At 44.4% G+C, this 21,729-nt stretch overlaps 1 protein-coding gene across 4 annotated transcripts in view; it reads right to left on the reverse strand.

Annotated features, from left to right (window-relative positions):
• The window catches only part of LOC128137215 (phospholipid-transporting ATPase ID-like), an 87,444-nt gene that overhangs the window by 7,392 nt on the left and 58,323 nt on the right, over positions 1-21,729 (reverse strand). For all 4 annotated transcript variants that reach the window (XM_052777973.1, XM_052777974.1, XM_052777970.1 and 1 more), the window contains 14 exons: positions 20,762-20,958; positions 19,397-19,605; positions 17,232-17,275; positions 15,480-15,645; positions 14,499-14,687; positions 13,522-13,637; positions 11,953-12,117; positions 9,384-9,495; positions 8,206-8,311; positions 7,273-7,420; positions 3,883-4,066; positions 2,166-2,389; positions 1,305-1,388; positions 146-391 (listed from right to left, as the gene is read on the reverse strand). In XM_052777973.1, coding sequence (XP_052633933.1) covers positions 146-391; positions 1,305-1,388; positions 2,166-2,389; positions 3,883-4,066; positions 7,273-7,420; positions 8,206-8,311; positions 9,384-9,495; positions 11,953-12,117; positions 13,522-13,637; positions 14,499-14,687; positions 15,480-15,645; positions 17,232-17,275; positions 19,397-19,605; positions 20,762-20,958 — 2,190 coding nt within the window. The remainder of the gene's footprint in view (positions 1-145; positions 392-1,304; positions 1,389-2,165; positions 2,390-3,882; positions 4,067-7,272; positions 7,421-8,205; positions 8,312-9,383; positions 9,496-11,952; positions 12,118-13,521; positions 13,638-14,498; positions 14,688-15,479; positions 15,646-17,231; positions 17,276-19,396; positions 19,606-20,761; positions 20,959-21,729) is intronic.

Raw genomic sequence — 21,729 nt, forward strand, 5'->3', positions numbered from 1 at the left:
AGTAATCTGGTGTCAAGAGACTTTTTTTGCGAGAATGCAAGATGCAGCAGCAAATACAATGCTATCAAGATCCCAAGTGGCCCTCCAGATGCTGCCTTCATAAAACAACAACTAATTCCTAAAAATATTACTTGGGATGCCTTACCTGTACAGACACCACAATCAGTAAGCAGGTCTGGGCCATCAGTGCAAAGGACTGGTAGTCAGCAATGGCCTTCCCATCACTTCTCATTGTATTGTACATGGCCCCATAGGGGATGAAGAAGAGAATGAGGGAACTGTAGATCCCTTGCATCATGCACTTGACAAACACTATTTTGTTAAAATACAGGTTCTGCTGGCCAGGCACATATAGCTGAGGAAATAGCATGCTCCAACGATCATCCACATCCTGAAAGTAGAGATGAGATGGTCAGATTTGCTGGCACCGGTTGCTGCCCAACCGACCACACAAGACCGCTTAGGGTCGCCATGTCCCTGTGCCATGCATTTCTACGAGAAAAGGCTTAGCACACAATTCAGTCAGTTGTGCTGACTAGCATGCCACATCCCAAGGTCACCTAAACATATTTTCCATGTTGAATTTCACCTTTCTTGTGCTGAGAAAACTGACAAGTGCTGCAAAAAAAATGAAGGTACACTTCAACTTAAGCAGACTGCATCATCTGCCCTCCAGAGAGTTGCCTGGAAGCTAAGGGATAGAAAATACCTCCCCTGGGTCCACAAACAGGCAAGCCTGGCTGACTTGGGTCTCCTAAGCATCCAGAGCTGAACACTGTGAACCACTGCAGTGTAGCAAGTTCCTACTTATTTAACTTGTAAAAGGCATATAGGAAGAGCTTTATTGCTCCTGTGTCTTGCCAAACAGTAATAATGAGGTAGAAATGTGTATCTGAAATTACTGCAGAAAGACTTCCACTAGAAAGGCTGAACCTGGACACCTGGTTTCAGAGAACTAGTTCATTCATTGTTTTGTGTGATTGTTAAAAAGTTCAGGCTTCAGGAACACAGCTAGTAAGATAAGACTACTTCAGGGGAGTGTTGCAATGGCAGCTTTTACTGTAATAAACAGCCTAGCCCAAAAGTCTCATCACACACTGTAACCCACCGGCCAAATCAGGATAATACCCCATCTCCTCCCTGGTCCGTCCTTTTTTGTGCTCTCAGGTCTCACTGGCAGGAAACTTTCAGGGGCTACCACAATAGCTAGCCAAAAAGTCAGCTGCTTTTGCTTCATGGAACTAGCTCAAAGTGCCTGGAGATAAACCCCTATAAAAAAATCCAAGTGGTGATAGAAACAGTACCTGATCGAAGAGGCTCATTCCAAGCACCGGGAGGGAGGTATACACCAAATTGTAAAGCGTAATGAACCACTCATCATAGACAGTCTGAAAAAAAACCAAACAACAGAGCATGAAGTTAGCAAAAGGCTGCCTTTTCCACCTCTTTGAAAGCATACACAGGTTTAAATGCTGGAACATCTTGGTTTGAGATACTACTGAGACCAAACGTATAAGGTGACTCAAGCTCAGCAGCCCTAAACAGCTCATCACCATAAGCTGTGGGAATACATGGGGGAAGGATGACATTACACTAGCCCTGTTTGCTCAGCATCCACTGCTGGCCGCAGCCAGAGCAGGATCCACCCCACCACCATCACCCCCCACCCCACACCAGGCAGCCAGTGGGCAGGGGTGGATGGCGACCACCCTGCCTGCACCCTTGCACCTTCAGCCCCCCCGATTTTTTTCTGCAGGTGATATGCTCCTCTCCCAAGCTGCTGAAGCACAACTGGGGTTAAACTGTTTGCTTCCAATATGCTAACAGGGCAAGCACAGGTCTTAGATCTGCACCAAACTGTTCAGACCTCTCTGTAACCTGTATCCTTGTTTGATGGCTGTAGTCGCTTCGAACACTTTTGAAAATCCCACGAGGGATCTGTGTGCTTCATAATGCACCTAAATGTCCTCAGGCATCTGTCCTCTACCAGCAGCACAATGAAGGCAACAATATCTGCTTTATACTCATACCGCTGAAGAAGACAGACCGGAGTGCCATTCAGTGAAGTGGGGGGAATGGCTTAGTTTATTTCCTTTTAAAATGTTTCCAGATACTTTGCTTGAAAATGCTAGACATGACCATGAGAAAACAGAAGCTGGACCTACCTGTGCTGAGAAGCCAGAGAAGAAGCCATACCAGAAATGCACTAACGTGAAGGCAAAATTCTTATAGAAGAAGTATTTGAGGAACTTGCACATGCGGATGTAGGACCACCGGCCATGGACCAAGAGCAGGCGCTGCAGGTAACGGAACTGTGCAAAGGAGAAGTCACTGGACAAGACTGCCTGCATCCCCTCCTGGCCGCTGATACCAACCCCGATGTGGGCAGCTGCAACAAGAAGGTTATTGATCATGTCATTACGCTGAGAGTTTTGATTACCCCATTTTTTAAATGAGCTCCCCGCATGGGGACACTGTGTTAATTCCCTCACAGCCTTCATAAAAAGTCATATGTAAAGTTATTTAAAAAAAGAAAACTAAAAACTTTGGGGCACTAATTGTTTCAGCAGCATTATGATTTTGGCTGCGGTGATACATTTCCAGTAACTGGCCTTTTATTGTTTGAATGAAATTACCCTCAGTAACAATTCATGTTTTCTTTCTGAACGTGTTCCAACAGTAAAAATGCTGTTGTTCATAACAGCTGCTGTTATGAAAAAATCACTTTAATTTATATTGACATGGGACTTACATTTACATGCATGCATGTCCTTCCAGCAGCCTTAAAACATCACTCCAGACAAGCAAAATCTTCAAACCCCTTACAGATTTCTCAGACACAGTGCTATAAGGCAGACTGTAGCCTTTTTACGTTTCCTGGGCTTTATTAGTTCAATCAAATAATTACATAGAAGAGTCATGTCTTTTTTTAATAGTAACTTGGGTTTATTAAACATGGACATAAGTTTAATGTGACAGCTAATTATGCAGCTTTAACTAATGAGAACAATCTTGATGGCTGGAGGTTTGTTAGATTCAGAGGTTTCCACGGAACAGTGAATTGATAAAATCCCACAGTCCCAACCCTCTCATGGGGGGAGTGGGTTAGTTTCTAATTATCATATACACTTTAACTTTTCTTTACTGACTGCCTGACTTATCTCCCTTGAAGCTCCCAGTTAGCCTTTTCTTTCTTAATTGAAAGGCTCCAGTTAATAAATTCTTGCAAATTAACACAAGGAAGATTAGCAATAGGCCCTTCTGAATAATCTTAATTTAATTATACCTAGTTAGGGGATTTTTTTCATAAATTCACTGAGGTAATGCAGCAACAAATGATGCTCAAGGACAAAGGGGCCTAAAAGCCCGTGATTTATAACTCTAGGGAGGTAATTGACAAATGGCCCTACCACATGGAAATGTTAAAAAAAATCATGTAACATTATACAGACTATTTACAGGCATGAAGATTTTCTTTCCACATTGCAGACAGGCCCTCTCTGAAACAAACTTGTTTGTTCTTTGTATTGCCCTTGTGATGGTGACCATGCTGACACACAGGGGGACATGTCACAGCCCCGGTGGGCTGTTGTCTATTCTAAGGCAGAAACAGTAAGCGCAGCCTTAGCCTCCTGCGATCCTGGTGTTGGGAGCACAGCAAAGAGCCTTCCTGTGTGTCCTGGAAGGCAGGAGACACGAGTAGCCTATAGCGACAGTGCTCTGTAGAAACCTGCCAAAATTTGGGACGCAGCCAGTGGGTGCCACAAAGCGGGTGGTACAGAAGGCACTCAGATACGTGTTCCTGCTGCTAGGCCACCTCGGATAGCAAATACATCAGCGAGTCAGTTTGCTAGAGCATGCGGGCTGTCAGCCACCACTCACTCTTGATCATGCTGACGTCGTTGGCGCCGTCTCCGATCGCCAGCGTGACGGCCTTCTTGTACTTCTTCACCAGCTCCACCACCTGGGCCTTCTGCAGCGGAGTCACCCGGCAGCAGATCACCACTTTGCACATGCAGGCGGTTCTCACCAGCTCCAGCTCCAGATTCCCTTCCAGCGCGTAAGCCTGAAAAGAAGGAGCAAAGGAGGTGTTCAGGTCAGACCAGCAGCAGCTCGTGGCCTGACAGAGAGGACGCGGCGGGAAGGAACTGAGAACTGAGCTAGCTCTTCCATTCAGCAGAAGGAAGGTATGAGATACCCCAAGTGAACCTGCCCGTTCAGTCGCAGGGAGCATCCACGCCGCACACCATCATGCCGCGCAGCGTACACCTACGAGCTGGCACCTTGGATGCACCACAGCTGGATTTGCACAACAGCTGCTCTGGCTGGTGTAACCTGACAGTGCAGCAGAAATGTCAAACAACAGGAGCGCTAAATTAATGAAGCTGCTGCTGGGCCTGAGACAACCTTGCATATCTCCATGCGAGAGAGTCTCTGCTCATCCCTCTTGGTTTATTTTTTAAGCTCTGGGAGATCTGTGGTATAAATAGAAGCAATTTCAATTTGGGAGTACTTAATTGAAAAAAAAAATGGAAAAAGCTGAGCTCAGGTGGGCATGACAAAGTAAAACACAAAGACAGGGAGAAGACAACTTTGCTTTGAGTGCTGACCTTTTAAATCAGTCAGCTGTGTTATTTCTGTTGAGGAAACACAGAGATAATTGGATGTCTGGTCACCCCTCCAGCTCTGTGTGAGGAGGAGGGAGCAATGTTAGCTTTTCATACTTCTTTCCAATCATGCTTTTTGGCTCTGTTCTTTGGTGTCTCTTCTCAGTAGACATGCATGGAAGGAATCTACAGGGCTGTCTCCTTCTCAGAGCCATTACAGCCAGCCCACTGCGTAAGGCAGACAATCCTTAGCCCAGATAGCCTTTCTTCTTGAAACAGAGTGCTGTGAGTCATCAGCACCCCCGCTTCCCTCCTGTCAGTGGCAGGCAGGCTTGCTCAACAAGAGACCTTTTCATGGTTTGGCTTTCGTACTGGCCTGTCAGTGCAGTTAGAGATGGCTTTTGCCACAACACCCTCGCTGCACAGCACTAGCAAAATGTTATCACATAGTATATTAATGGTACTGCACACAAATCAACTAGTATGATGATGCCATTACGCATGGTGATGTGCTTCTGTTCACTCACTTTGTTTAAGCAAGACCAGATGTGTGCATAGCCCCAGTGCTGCCATCCCACCCATCTGCACACAGGGATGCAGCACTGAAGAGATGCTGTGTTTGAGTGGGACAGTATCAACACTATTACCATTGTTTAAGCTCTACGTTCACAGAAATAAATAAATACATATAGTTTTGTCCACACTGTCCTTGTGGTCCACATCCAGGAGAAAGCCATGGTCTTGGCAAGACTGGCTGTGCCCACTCTGCTGCAGGGTCTGTGGGCTGGCTGCTCCCACACGGCAGAGATTTGAATTTCTTTGTGTGGGACATATCTCCTTGCAAGGGTGTGGGTGAGTCTGTGGTTTTCCAGGAATAAAAAGAAAGCTTTGTCACCACTGCCAGTGGTGCTTTCATAGCACAGCACTTGTGGTCTGTCCTGCAGAATGAAGGGATGGAGTAGGAACAGGCAGGGGCTTGCGGCTGGCTGCGATGTCAGAGGATTTGCCCATGCAGATGCATGGAACTTGATAGAGCTCGTCTGTTTTGCAGTGGGGATCTAAAGGGGATCGAGGCCCTGGAGTTAAAGAGGGAGCAAGTGTAAAAGAGGGAGAGATGGCACTTGAAAATGTAGACACTGCCTGAAAGTGTCCCTTCTAGTCCAGGGTCTGTATACATGGCACACAAGCCAAAAATGGATCAAGATGAGATTTTTTTTGATAGTAATTTGCCAGGCTGGTATAGACCTGTGATTTAAATTTGCTGGACTACCATCAAGAGAGGTAGCAACCACAGGGTACAGGAGTATCTTGTCTCTGAAAGGCAGTGCCTCCTGGCTCTTTCCATGTCTACCTATCTGCTTCCCCTGCAGTCTGGGAAAGCAAAATACAATAGACAAATAAACCTGATCTAGATTAAGCCTTCCTCCCAGACAGGTTGAAATGTATCTATCTAAATTGTGTTTCTCTCTAACCTGTTCTAAAAAATTTCCAAGGACAGAAAATCTATTCCAGTGCTTCACTGTTCTCACCAGGAAGATATTTCACCCCAAACTCTCTTATCTCCGTTTAATTCCATTAGTTTTTTCACCTGTTGTTATTTGAAAAGTATTACCAAGACTGATAGGTATTCTCCAGGCTCAGAAATCCTAACTCTCTCAGTTTTCCCATGTGCTTTCCACATCATGCATGACTACTCTTACAGTTTTCTTTGTACTCTTTCTAGTTGGTCTACATTTTCTCAAAGAAAATGGCCCAAATAAGTGGAATTATTTCAGCTAAGACTTTACTGATGCCGAATGAAAGAGGAGGCTTTCTTCACAAGGCTTACAGATGATGCTCTTACACACATTTCTCTGATTTTGTATGTGTGCCGTTGATTATGTAAAAGTGGAGAACAAGGCATTTGTTCTTACTGAATTGCATTCTCCATTTTTCCAAAGTATTCCTCCAATTAGTTAAAATTGTTTTCAAATCTAATCTTGAACTCCATCATGCCTGCAGTTTCTCCCAGCCTGGTGTTACCTGCTCTCTTTTTAAGCAGTTAATGCAAACACTGAATATCAAATAGATGTGGGATAGCCCCCTGCAGATGCCACTTAACTGTTGTTTTAGATCAACAGTGAGCCCTTAAGAGCCATAATTTCCAAGCAGTCTTGCATATGTTACTCAACAATTTCATCTAGACCATATTACTTCAGTTTGCTTGGAAGAACATCATGGGAGAGAGCATCAAGCAATTTATTAGTTAAGTTATAAGATATATATCCTACCTGTTAAATGTATCCATTATCAGATACATTTAGTAGAATATGTTCCTGGCATACCTGAAACCCAGGTCTGATGTTTTCTTGTCTCCTTGCTGCATCTATAAACTGCCTGATTATTTTCCTAGTATCTTTCTGGAAATGAAAATATATGCTGCTACTCTACCCCTCTTGTTCACCTAATATCGGTCCAACTCTTCCCCGTTCCAGTTTTCTGAAACCTTGCCCATCATCTTTCATGTTTCAGATAACCACTGAACCTAATCTTCAATTAGGAAAAAAAAGAATCCATTCCTCTAGAGCTAAATTTTTAAATCATTTTCAGACTTTTAGTATGTCTCTATCCCATCAACATGACTAACATGACTAACAGCCCTAACATGACTCTCAACCTTCCTTACCAGGCTGTGGCCGGTGATAACCAGACCATACACCCCATTTGCTTGCTCATCAGGTATAAGTTTTGGGTTTTTTGAAGATTTTTCAAACTGAATGTTGATTTCATCACTGTCCAGAAAGGAGTCTGGCTTCATCTTTTTCCTTGCATTCCTAAAAAAAAATCCAGAATAATAATGAAAAGTTTGTAAAGATACATATGTTTCATTAAATCAACTCTATGAAAATAAAAAATTGATGCTTCCCTTTGATAGTTTAGTTCAATTTTCCCTGTATTCCTGCAACAACATGCATAGTTTAGCTGCTGCTGTTTGTGCAGATGATCCACATGCTTCTGAAACTCTAACAAGTGTGTGCTAAACTTGTGCTTATTTAAAGTCAAACAAATCATCTGAGTGTCATGAAGGACAGTATCCCAAAGGGCATCCCTATTGTCTGGCAACTGCCTATTTCAAGAGAAAAGGATTGAAAAATCTTTCACATTTCCCACCTATACCTAAGAATTTGTGTCTACTGACAAGGCTAGGGAGGAAGGTAGATTTCCAGATAATGGTAGAGAAGGACTGTATCCAGACAAATGACCGCAACGAGGATGAAGGGCAATAGCACTACAGCAACAGCATAGCTCCAGCCTGGAGCCAAAGGCTTTGTTGCTTCAGATCACTTGTCAAATGTCAGCTGATACTGCCTGCCTGACTCTGCTTTCTTATACACTTATATAGATTTGACCTCTTGGATCAAGAAGCTTCAGAGTTTATCCTCAGAGGAGATTTCTACATTGTGTTTAGCTGCTGGATCTTCCAGGGAGCCAGCTAGCCCTTATCTAAGGTACCTGAATGAACTGCACCAAGCAAAGCCCACAGGCAAAAAGGGCAGAATAATACAAAATACAAATAGTCTCAGTGCACAACAATGAAGCTGTATATTTCAGCCATTACCTCAGTTCATTAAGTACGTCATCAGGTGTGCTGCCTTCGATAATGAAAACATCTTCCATGTCATCATTCAGCAAGTTGCAGGAGTAACCAATATTCATTGCCGTCTCTGGGAAAGATAAACCAGGAAGATGACCCATCTTAGCAGCCCCAAACTCACCCACCATCTCTGTGGCCTTTTTACACGCATGACAAAAGCTCTCTTTCTCACTCAAAAGAGCTCTGAGCCTTTCAGAGTCAACAGTTTAAGAGAGCCAGGAGAGTCACATTAATAGATGTAGCAGCAAATCTCCCTCCCCTAACTGCACTTTACAAGGCCACAGAAAAAAATAACTCTATCAAAATGAAAAAGCTTAAAACACCCTTTGGCCAACATACTTGGAGCAACAAAAAACATGTCACATATTGATTCAAAAAAATTTTTTCAGGATTTTTAACCTTCCCTCCCCCTACTCCCAGAAAAGCCCCAAACCATAGTGCTGAACAAGAATATCAAGACATTTTCTTCAGAAAATGCTAAAAAAAAGTATTTTGGTATTTCATAAGAAAAACTATTACATTTGGAACATGACAAAATGAAATGTTTCATTTTTCTCAAAAATTCTCTGCTCATTTCTTGGATGAAATTATTTGCAAACACTTTTGGCCTCCCTGAAACACCATTGTTTCAGTGAAGTTATTATTTCTCCAAAAGAATTCATTGGAGACTATTTACCATTCTTTCCAACTTAACGCTTTCTCTAAAAGCCTATGTTTCCTGCATTTCTATTCTGGATCATTAATGCCAGGGCCAAACTGAAACAGACCCAACAACCACTTTAGCGTTAAAGTTCCTGGAAAGCAGGACAAGATTTTTTCCACCTTCTTCACCAGGACAGTCGACCAGACTAAAGTGACACCTTTTCACAGCATATGACAGGGACTATGGGGTGCTCATTGTCACCTCTCCAACACAAAGGATGCTGCCCTCACACTGCCTCCAGCCTCAGGACAGGCACTAGCTACAGTTATGTGGTCTAACTCCAGATAACTGGAGTTTTGCCTCGCTGGCAATGAAGCAAAGCCCTGTAAGTTTGTCTTCTGTGCAGTTTTCAAAGGAGAAAGAATGAGAACATGGGTCTTAGCAGAACCATCCCACCAGTGGGAGAGAACAGAAACATCCAACCCTGCAGCCCCTTTACCTTGCTTGTCTCCAGTGAGAACCCATATCTTAATGTTGGCTTTGGCAAGAGTCTCAATTGTCTGTGGGACTCCATCTTGTAACTTGTCCTCAATCGCTGTGGCACCTAGCAGCTTAACAGAAAATGGCAGGGAACTGGTAAGTCTTCCCATTGCTAGCAAAGGATAAAGCATTAGACCTCCAGGTAATTACTCAAGCAAAACCAAATTAAATCCAGGATTAAGGTTGTACTGATTTTCATTATTCCTCAGCAAATCTACTGTACAGAGTAGAGCCCTGATCCAGCAAATGTTCTAGTCTCTCATTCCCCAGGCTCAGATGGATCACGAACATGCATGAAATTATTTGCCAACATGTTTTCAGACCTACAGGTCTGTGTTCGTCCACGTGTTCCCTTCACAGTAGATAGAGCTTTAACTGAGGGACAAAGACAGCTGTGGATCTGTGTCCCCAAACCTCAATATGCATCCTCTCATGTGGAGCTTGCTCCCAGCTATATTGTACAGCAGCTGTCCTATGGCTGCTAAACACCTTCTCCAGCCCCTAACAGACCTGTCCCCACCCCTCCTCCACACTGTCACACAACTAAACAACCACAGATGGCTCAGCACACAAACCTTCATTATTTTAAAGTTACTGCTTTTTCTGCATTTTGGAGATACTTGGTGGCTTTAACCTATCGTCAAAGGGAGATGAAGGTTTCACTGCTAGCTCAGGTTTAGACAGCATCTGCTACCACCTACCTCCTGCTGTTGGGAGACTAAATTCAGAGGTTGGCTTTAAGCCCAAGATCCCTTTTGGCTTCCTGGGATGTTCATCATTCATCAGCTTTGAGTGTTATCAATGTAGACAACAGCTCTAACGGAATTTCTCTGTAGGGTCCTCAGAAGTGCACAATCCACATTTTACGGCAGTAGCCCCTGGTCCAGCTAGCGAGAGCTTGAATGCTTGTAGCATACAAAGCCACCTCCTGGGAGCACCTGCTCATCCTTGGCAGCCTGAGTCTGAGCTGGAAGCCTTAAGATGGACACTGATGTCAAATGTGCCCAGGAAGAGAGAACAAGGGCTTGCATTCCCCACAGCTATTGTCCTTCTGGAGCTGCAGAAAGGCACAACAGTATTGTTGACAGGCCTTTGCCTGTCTGCCCGTGACCTGGTGTAAGAGCAGCTGGAGGGAGAGTCGTGATGCCTTCCTGACTGTGGATCTTCCTTAGTTTTTAGGTCAATCAGTGATAGCTAGTATTTTTACTACTACTCTCTTAATCTAACCGTGTTCCATCCCCTTGTGTCCTTATACCCTTACCCTCCCCTAGCAGGAGCCTGCCACACACAGGGACTTCTGCTCTTGCCCATCAACCAGACTATGGTACTTGGCAGTCCTCTACACGTCCACAGGACCCATCTACTTCCTTGATGATTCTGGCTCTCACACTCATTCCCAGTCACAAGCCAGGCTTTCCTACACCCACTCACCCTCTGTCCTTCCCACAGCACCTTTGAGAAGTAAAGTCACTCCTCCAGAGAAGGGTCTGGTGTAAATGGTGTTTTCTTCTGAGCCACACTTCTTCCTGCTGTGAGCCCATGACCTTTTCTCTACTCAGGCCATGAGCTTCATAACCCTTTCTTGCAAAGCACCCGGCCCCTTAACCTCCTAAAGCTCCATGTCTTTCCTGCTTCGAACACAGCCCACAGAGCATTTGCACATTTGTATTCTCTGGACTGGAGGATCAGCATTTTCCACTACTCTATTGAGACCCAGAAGGGCAGTAGGCTCTGCCCCATGGACTATGCAACTTCCAGAGGTCAGCATCTCCTTGGCTCACACTTGCTTCTTCCCAGGCCCTGCTGGCATCCTGAGTGTACAGCTAATGGAAGGAGCAACCATGCAGCTCCCAGGATTTCTGAGATTTCAGGAAAGCACTGCTGCCAGTGCAAAAGCTGAATTGCTTCCCCTCAGATCCCACACATCCTTTTCATTCATTATTCACGGCTCTAAAACACAGGCAGACCCCCCTCCCGGGCATTCAGAAAGCTGTAACAACACTCAGGGAGAGAAGAATGACTTCAAGATCACAGTTTAGCCCTATTTCAAATTGACAGAAACATGTTTATGGACATCATCTCCCCATCCTGCCCAGGGCTGCAAGAACAAAGACAACACTCTGAAATGGAAGGGCACTGGGGATTATTCACTGCCTGCCATTTCAAAGACAGGAAAATAAATAGATCAGCCATTTGCACATACAAAGGATAGCTATGAAATATTTGTGTCCATGTCATCTCCCTCAGGCTCTGGTATGTCACTTCATCACAAGAAAGGTACTCTGACACCCACGTGAGTTAAAATAAAACCATTCCCCTGCACTGGTGGCTGACACCGCAGTTACAGGCTCCTGACGGAGGTGCCAGTGAAAACCCAGGACTGCCATATTCTTAACCACTCCTGTCACACAACCCACTGAGCTGTTTGCAGAGCAATGTTTACTGAACCCATACTGAGCTGTTTATTGACAAACCACCATCCTCACTGCCTCCCCCAGAGCTTGGCCCAGATTCCCTGAAACACTAACCATTAGGTCTTTTTCAATCTCTTCATATAACTCCGACAATCTATCTTCCCGTCCTTCCAAGGCAGTGCTTGCTTCATGGTGACGCCTGATCCAGTCCTGAAAGTAGTCTTCATCCAAGTTTTTATAGGCCACCACGAGTGTCCTCAGACCTTCACCAGCAAACTCCTGCAAGACAGTGGTGAGGCAGAATAGGTCAAAGAAGAATGGTCTGCTCACCTGGGCTTACAAAGGACCCTTGGAAAGCAAACAGCTATCTGTAAGAGCTTTTTGCCTAAAGTCTGCAGAGGAAAGGTGAAAAAAATCACACTTTAGACCACAGATATTGGGGTACTTTTTAAAAGCTAGTTTCAAACCACTTTATCATTGCCATCCACGGTCATTACAAAGAACAAATTCAAAAGGGCTTTCCTATTTTCTGGCTCTAAATCTTTACATTAACCAGGCAGTTGTTTTTTAGGCTCATACTTCTCAAAAAAGGAGTCAGAATAGTGAGACCTAAATAAACACGGAACACAGCCTTGAATTTTGGACCTGGGCTCAATATTTTGAGGGTACAAATGCTGGCTGAAATGCATAGCATGAGCACAGTCAGTCATGACATCTCAGCCAGTCCTTGTAACTGTGCTTTCTGTAGATATATAATTGACAGTATGAATATCAGTGTTTGGTGGAATAACAGACATCTGTTTGTAAAAACTGAAGTGTTCCCTCAGGCTTGAAGTAAAGGTGCATCAGGAGCAGGCCACATCCACAGCTCTGCTCTGCCCTCTCCTTTGCCAGCAACTTTCTCTAGCTCCCCCCAGCAGTGAGCAGAGATGTTTTTGCTATTGCACAACGGCTCTGGCAAAACTTGCTGTTATCTTGTCCTCTGTACCATACCAGCAGGACTTGGCATCACAAGGGGGAGTAAATATTAGCCAAAACGTCCCCTTATGTGAGTACGCACCTCCCAGTGCACACCATCAACAATATAAAAGTCCACAAGTTTGAGTGATGCATTTTCCTTGCTGCCCAGTCTATATGCCACTATATGATCTGGAAGAGGTCCCTGCTGACTGAGACCTCTTGGATCGCAGTCACTGCAGATCTTAATTGTATTCAAGAAGGTAAGCGGCTCTGTGGCCCTTTACTGATCACCTGAGTTATTCCAATCCAAGGCATGCTTGAATGCATTGGGTGTATGCGCTGTAGAGTAACAGCAGACTTGGATAGAATTTAGTTGCCAAAACACAGATGTGTTGTGCCATTTCAGGTGTTTCACCTATCCTGCCTGGCTTCCAGTCCTACTCCAGAGAAACACATGTCTTCTGAATGTCCTGCATTGTATTTGTCATCCATGCCCAGATGTCCTGGAGCAGTTCAAATGGCACCTGGTGCCCATGCTTAAGCAACTGATTTGAGACCTAAGGCTTTATAAATTAATTTCCCTCTCCATTCCACAATTAAAAAAATTGGTGCTTAGGTGCTGTTTCTGAAATATGTTTTTTGTCTTAACACAAAATACGTTTCTATACCCGGAGAAAAGGAAACCTTCAAATGCAGAGATGTCGTGCAGAAGGAAGCACTTACATTCAGGTGTTCTGTGGTCTCCTCTTTCAGAGAGTCACAGGATGAATGAAGCAGTTCATAAAGAATGGTGTCAGCCCCCTTGCAGTACAAAGTCAAGTCACCTTCTGGACTCCGCACTGCAAGGAAGAGGAAAAGAAATGCTACAAATCCCAGATTGATGCACTTGCGATTCACAGCACTTCCATCAAAACAAAGGTTTTTAGAGGTGTCTGAACTCCACTGAGTTTTGGCAAACTCCCAGGAATCAAGACAAGCTTTGCTTAGAAAAGAAGATAATGCAACTACTCTTCACCTTAGCAGTAGCAGTACAGGCAACTGTACCCAGATTGCATTGGTCTGAGCAGATGCTCTGTTGAACTGTGTGGTTCCTACAGGCAGCACTTCAGGCAGGACATGTGCATTCAAAAGTCAAGAACAATTTGTTCTTAGGGAACTGGTCCTGCTGCTCTTATTGCTCCTACCAGTAAAGGTACTACCACTCTCTTGCTACAGTTATGATATTCCAATTCCTGAAATATCTGGCGATGTTGGAGTGTTAATAAAGGCTACAGGAGGTTTCTTGAATCATTTCTCCATTTTCCTTTTGGGAAAGCGGGCTTCTCTCCCTGTCCTTGCTTTCTTCTTTGCCACTTTCTCAGATTTCACTGATAATTTTCAAGCTGATTAGAAGGAAGGTCTTTCCTGCATTGTCATGACAGAAGTAAGATATGTAAAAAGCTTAATGTTCTCAGGAGGTTGCTGCATCATTGTTGTCCATATGTTAATACGTTCTCTCACCTGCCTAAGTTAAGTCTTTATCTAGCACTGTTGCTGTGCAATAGAAAAGTCAAGGCAGCCCATCTCAAGCGCTCAGAAGTAAATGTTACTCAGAAAGCATTACAAAGGAGGTCTCCTAGGAAAAGGCATTACAGCAAAATGAAGGCCAACTTGAGAGCCTAAAAAGTCTGGAAAGAAAGAAGGGAGCAAGGGGAACATACCAATAACAGACATTCGCTTGCGAACATTGTTGAAATCAAGAATAGCCAGGAGTTTGTAGATTTTTGTTTCTCCCATTTCCACAACGGTGATGGTCTCTGGTGTGCGAGCCCGGAATACAAATCCAAAGTTTCTGGCAGCAGTGACAAGGGCTCCCTCATCAGGAGATTGGGCCTGATACACCAAGTTACCTGACATGCAAGAAAGAAAAAGTAATGTGGTTTCTGCCTAGTTTCTGAGGCTAAACAAACACAAAATCAAGGACATTATATAGCAGTTAATCCTTTGCTTTTCTGTCTATCCCCAGAGATGCAGCACTAAAAAGCACCTTATGTCCACATGTCTCCATCAAGTCCCATCAACCCATCCTCTAGGCCAGTGCAAGAGGCCTCCTAGACTATTTTGGGGTCTTTTATCACTCTTTGGAGTCCAACAGATCTCACTGAGAGGACAACTTCCTTGGATTTAACCTCTTCTAGTTACATCTGCATGTATTTTTCTCATCAGTATTGTCACCTTATGTGTGCCAATTAATGGTTCTAGCCTTTAAAGCACAGTCACCCTGTCTGGGATTTGGGGAGACTGACCCAATACCTGTGGAAACGCTGGGTGAGTGGAGCTAATGAGTCTCTAGTGGATAGGTGCTTTATGCTTTTTCTTTATGGGACTTGGTGCAGAGTAGAGAAAGAGTGGGGCAAGCCATCTGCCACCTCAGGGAAGCTGTGGCACCTGCAATTTCCGCACTCCAGAGATGCGGTGTTCGCCGTAGTGTCAGCTCCACCACAGGAACACACAGGGAGTGGAGGCCCTGGTCCTTTCTCTTCCCATGTGGCATCTCCAAAGACATTGATTTATGTGTAGCCATATACTACAGAAAATCACCAGGGAGCCAAAAGGACCAATAACAGCTTCTGTGGAGAGAAGACATACTGTGGTGCGGGGTGAACATAACCACTCAGTCTGGTGCCTTCAACAGTCCTCACCTTCCTTCTTCTCTTCTGGCATCACTGTGTGACAAAGTGAGAGCAGCCGGAAGAACCTGTGTGTTGGGACATCACGCAGCTTCACAGCTTCAACCAGGCTATGGTCATAGAAGGCAAACTTCGGATCAGCTAACTGGTTGTATGAGAAATCAACCTTCTCTGTGTTCTGCAAAAATAAGGCTCGGTGTTATCTGTGGAGCTCTCATATGCCTGTACACCAGTGCTTGCCCATCACAACCCATCTCTCTTCCTTACATTTATAAAGGATCCTCTCCTGCAGGGCTGTTCATGACAGAGATTGGTGAGTCTAAGTAAGAGGGAGGTCATGAAAGCTACTGAATCACAGGAGAGGACAAGCACTTGAGGTGCCTTTCAGAGCAGCACTCAGGCTGAGAACCTGATTAGCTAAAGCTGCCTCTCTGTATGACAGCAAGTGCTCCTACAGGATCACTGCCAAAGGATTTCTATAGCAAAGAAATGCCTGTCTTCAACACATGCCTGCCTGGAGGCGTCATGCTCCTGATGTCAATGGCTGCCTGTGAGAGGGGAATGTGGGAGCCCAATTCAAAACAATTCAAAAGGCTGTGTTCTCCACCCTGTTCTCCCAAAGCAAGAAAAAATCGTGATATGGAAAAAAGATGACAGACAAGTGATGTAAAGGTTCAACTCCACAGGCACTGACCATTTTGTCTAAAAACAAGGAGCCCCAAGTGAAGGGGAACGTACTGGAGATATGGCCAGAAGTTCACAGCATGATGTGTCATGGAGAAATGCACTGCTGAGCCTGCCCGGCATGATTCCGACTCCCGCCCCATCCCTGATGAGCTCAGAGTTTCCAGGGTGGGAGTCATCCTTTTGACCTCTGCAAGCTGACATTTAGCACACACCACAAGAGCACAGACCCACCCCACACACACACTCATCTGCGCAGCAAGGTCCAGGCACTGCAACACCGTGGATGTGTGGGCAGCAGGACTCTGCTCCGGCGAGTATCATGGGCAGGAGGAGCTGCTGGGCAGCCAGCTGGCAGCAGACCAGCATGTCTCCCCAAGCAAGTCAGCCCTTTGCATTTTGTTGCCTGAGCTAGGGCAGTCTGGAGGGACCACACTTGCCACAAACAGCCAATTTCAGTGGGTAATTTAAGTTTTAAATGGCCTGGAAATGAATCATTGGAATGAGGAGTGGGATTTTCATCATCATCTTGCCGTTTGTTACTTGGCTTACTGCATGCAGTCTTCAGACATTTTAGAAATCCAAGACCTGTGGGTTTGTGCCAGCAACCAGAGGCTAGAGAGAAATGGAGAAGTCACCCATTTTCACACTTTCCAATGTCCAGACATTAGGGGAATTTGACAGTCACCTTGTTATTGATGTGAACTGAACTCACTGATTCCCCACCAAAGCTTTAATTAACTGCCAAGGATAATAAAATTCACCAATGTCCAAGTTTCCAACAATCATCAACAGCCAAATATTCAAGAGGAGCTGTGCATGCACTAGAACGTGAAGCCGAGGGAACAGTGGGCACTCAGGCTAGCTGACCAGCAGTTTTAAACCAGGCTTACTGGAAGGGAATGCAACTCTGGCAATCCTCTGACATCCACAAAAACACACACCCCTGTTGTCAGGGTCAAGAGCATCAGCTCTTGCAAGGTCAAGAACATGAGCTATGCCTGGGTGCGTTGTGTGCACTAGCACTTACGCAGGCAGGTTAACTGAAAGCACAGATCCTGATAGCACTTAAGCACTTACCTCATTTATTTCTATCCTTTGCCCAGACATATCATACACGTCACCTGCAAGCAAGAAAGACTGAGGTTATAGTCACAAACTCCAGGTTAAGTACAGTCTCAGCTTCTCTACCACAAAAATTTGTTAAAGTGTTTTGAAGCTAGTATCTAATTAAAAAGTTTCAGTAAGCATAAATATCTTGACATGGGCACTGGAGACTGATGATTCATATCAATCAGCTTCTATATTAATCCATGGCAAAATCCAGAGACTGACAGATGCTTGAAACAAAGCAGTTATCATAAAAATAACTGGCACGTGGGTAAGGTAGACTTGGCTCATGCTGAACCCAGAAAGGACATAGTGCTAGGTAGGAAACGAAGGTGCTTTCAGGGGATACTTCTCTTGTGCCTTCCCTTTGGAATGTGAGATAAAATCCAGCTCCTGGATTGTATTGGATTTGCAACAGGCCCTGGACAACTACAGAGTTAAAGCCCATTCTTCCCACATCTAGGTAGCAAGGCTGCTCTATTCATTTTTCCTGAACGGATGATCTCGTCACAGAAGTGGAAGACATCTCATCTCCAGGAAACACTATTGAAACTTCTTCTGCCTGAATAAAAATTTCACTTGGAAGGTTTGGACTTTGCCCAGCCCAGCCAGATTCAACACTTGAAATAAGATTGAAATACAGTGAATTACATGAATGATAGATCCACACCTGCAACCTCAGTTGTGAACAAAGTCAATTGTAGGTAGTGGTATTCCCTCACAAAAGCCCTGAGGGTGTAGAAGAAACTCAGAAGTCATCTCTCCTGACAACTGCACATCAGTTGATCCCCTGGGAACTGCAACGCCCAGCTTTTGGACACCTCCTTCTCAATTGGAAGCTTAAAACTCTGCAGTACCTTCCCTGGCGGCAAAACTATTTCATGCTTTCTGGCAAATCCAAAGAAGTATATTCCTAGGAAGAAGCTAAGCACTTAGAAAACTATAGGCAACAGACTGTCCACCTTCTTCCCACATACTTCCCATTCATTTCTTGAACCCACACCCTATATCTGTGTTAGTGGTGACATCCACTTTGGAAAAGTCAACTAAGGACACATGAATGAACAGACCGAGTATTTTTTAAACTGTTTAGCAGCACTAACATTGGCTAGCATAGTAGCGCTGTTTGAGATATGGTGGTCTCCAAATGTACACCAAACAAGATTTATAGGAAGAAATAACTTCTTTTATTAGGCCAGCTGATAGCACTGAGAAAAAAAGACAAGCTTTTTGGCACACTAGTCCATCAGCTGGTCTGACACAGGCAAAACAATCATTGACCTACAAATAAGCGGTGACTAATTTCTCTGGGGTAATCTAATGATGTTAATCAATTAGTCAGTTTGTGAATTGTTAGTACCTCTTGAGCAGTATGAAGAAAACTGCCTGGGGCCATACAATGTATGAGCCTTTTAAGTCAATGGCTGTTAGGATCTATATCAGAGCTAACAACTTTTGTTTCCCATTTTTTCCAACTCCCTACAAACTTTTCTGGTAGGTGAAGTAAGTCAGGGCTAAAGACAAATGACCAGACTATTGACTAGGTGCCAACTGAAGGTTCAGCTACCTGAACAGGATGTGGAAAACTGCTGCTCGTGACATGAGAAATTGCTGAATGTGAGAGATAACAGTGTGAGAAGCTGACAAAATTTGCAGATAACCCCATGAGGGATGGCTCTTAACCACAAGTGGTTAAGAGGGAGTTAGTTATGTGAGTTATGTGTTATGTTTTGCAGGGCTGGCAATACCTGCGTGACCATGTGAATAATACCATAAAAGGCTGAGATTACCTAGGTAGTGATAGCAGAAAAAAAACAAATTTCAGTACAGATGTAGAAAAACAGGGACCAATGAGGAAAAAGTAATAAGGTGCAGGTTCTTTAGCTGAGATGATACTGGGGCAGAAAAATGGAAGTAAAAGGGTGGTGAAAAGGGGAAACAAGGGACAGGAAAAAGATATAAAGATATGCAAATGATGTAATCAGGGCTGTCCAGGCATCCCTGATGGGCAGCCCTGTGCTTGATCACTGCAGCTTCTTACAAGACACTCTCTTTTGGATATCACATTTAGTGTCTCTCAACCAAGAGGCGTACAATGAATAAAACTCAGAGAGTAAGACAAATAGATAACATACCGTAGGATTTGCCATTGATGGAGCACTTGTTGAAACACATGATGTTCTGAGTGAGAGTTCCTGTTTTGTCTGAGAAGATGTACTTGATCTGCCCCAGCTCTTCATTGAGCGTAGTGGTACGGGCCTGAGCCGGCGTGTCATTCAGTGGATAATACATTTTACGGTCCCAGTCAATGTAGAAACTGTTACCCAAGCGTATAATCTCTACACTGGTGAAACAGAAGAAGGAGGTGATGGAATATTCATTAGTGTAAGGGACAAGATCTTTATCTTCAGCACCACCATTAGCAATTGCAATTAGAAGACAACTTTGAAGGTAATGACAGGGTGGACTCATCAGGTTGTCCTTAAATGGCCTGTAGCAAGCAGTGCTGAAGCAGGTCCCACTGAAACAATCTGTTAGGCTTATAGTAAATTCCTTTATTTTATTTATAAAACAACATCTTATAAATGTATTTGAAAAGTTTTTTCAGACTGAAAAGCAAGGCAAGAGCAGTGGGTTTCACTTGGTGCAGTTTCGGGAGTGATGCTCAGATGGGGGCAGTTTCCAGCAGGGCTCTGGGCTGGGCTGAGCCCTGTGCCAGGGGATGAGTGCAGCCACGGCTCAAACAACCCACAGCTCCACAACAAGCAAGTCATTGTGTAACTCAATACAACCAAGGAGCCGTATCAGTTTGCAGATGACATGAATTTCCGCTTTGCTGCTGGTGTGACATACTAGACAGGAATGGGATTAATTCCTCATATTTACCAACATGAAAGTGAGTCTCAGTAGCAAAGCTGTTTGAAGGGTTAGGTGCAATGATAAACTATACAGTCTACACCCCAGCCTCAAGGTTTTGAGAGTGTCACGGACGCGTTGCCTACTCTTTACCCCTGCTTACCTCTCTCCAATAACCAACATGGCACTAAGTTCTCTGGGAGGTGGAGACATTCACTCTGCTCATATAGCACCAAGTACTATGGATCCTCAACCTGACTGCACTTACTTACCTGGCAAACCACTCCTCACATGAGCCCTACAGCCACCTCAAAGAACATGCCATTCACTTTGTTTGATGGGCAGTGCAAGTGGGAGAGAGCAAGACGGTAATTGTAGCAGGCTTCCAGCCTTACTCCTATAGTATCCGACACCTGCACCTCCCCTTTAACTGCAAAATCATCCTCTCCCCTTCCAGGGCTTGCTGCTGTCCCTGCTCCAAACCTCACCTCCAAAGGCAGCGGAAATAAGAAAAGCATCGCTGTGGTTATGAGCGATTGTCCACAATGGAGTTGCATTTATGTCTAGGGAAAATGCTGCTCCCAGCTAAGGCAAGAGCTAAACCTCTCCTACGATGAAACATGAAAAGAGGTTCTGGCACATACCTGACATAGAGCGAAATTGGCACCACCGTGTTTAGAATGATCACATATGACCAGAACATGAGGAAGCCAGAGTAGGAGGCAGAGTTGACACCTTCTGCCCAGGGCAGATAGACCTGGAAGTAGTAGCCCTTATCGTACTCCCAGATGCCATTGCCAATGGCTAGGATAAGACACATCAGTGCTAAAAATGCAAAGATCTGCAAAAAAACCCCAAAATATTGCATTTTAGAAACAAAGAATTTATTATGTACAGGTTAATCAGAAGACCCTAAGGAGATTGGGCTGGACAGCCTGAATCACATGAAAATGTTCCTAGGGATAAAGGAGGAAAAACAGCAAAGTTATGACACTTTTACGTCAAGGACAAAATTACACAGTGCAGAGTCTGGTGATTTGGAATCACAAGACCTCAAACAGCTGGGGATTTAAGTCCCAAGCAGACACCTAAACCAGGGTGTTCATGGGCAGCTGGCTGCAGAACATCACATCTCATTAGAGGTGAGTTGAGCTGCGGGTCCTCAAACATCTGGCTGCACACTTGGGAACAGAAACTGCGTGGAGGACTTTACCTGGTTGTTTGCTGGGTGTATCATAGTTTTCCTCGCCATTTCTGAAAAACTACTAAATATAATTTCTAACACAGAAAATCCAGCACTGTGCAGGTTGGAATTCAGCACTGGATATCATTCTGATGGTTAAAGGAGAGTTAATCACTGACTCAGAACTAATGGTTGCCTTGGTACCTGCCATCACAGTCTGATTACATTTCCTTTGAGCAAACAGAAGGCAACACTAACCAGTGACGTGTATCCTTGGACTTTAGAGAAGCCTATTTCCTGAAAGCCTAAAGCAACCAGGGGAAGGGCAACTGGGAAGGGAATTTCAAAGTGGGACACCTTAGCGAAAACTGGGACTTGCTCAGGAACACCATTTCATAGACACAAAACCATTACATAGGTCATAAAGCA

The sequence above is a fragment of the Harpia harpyja genome, chromosome Z (assembly GCF_026419915.1).
Source record: "Harpia harpyja isolate bHarHar1 chromosome Z, bHarHar1 primary haplotype, whole genome shotgun sequence".
NCBI classification, from domain to species: Eukaryota; Metazoa; Chordata; class Aves; order Accipitriformes; family Accipitridae; genus Harpia; species Harpia harpyja.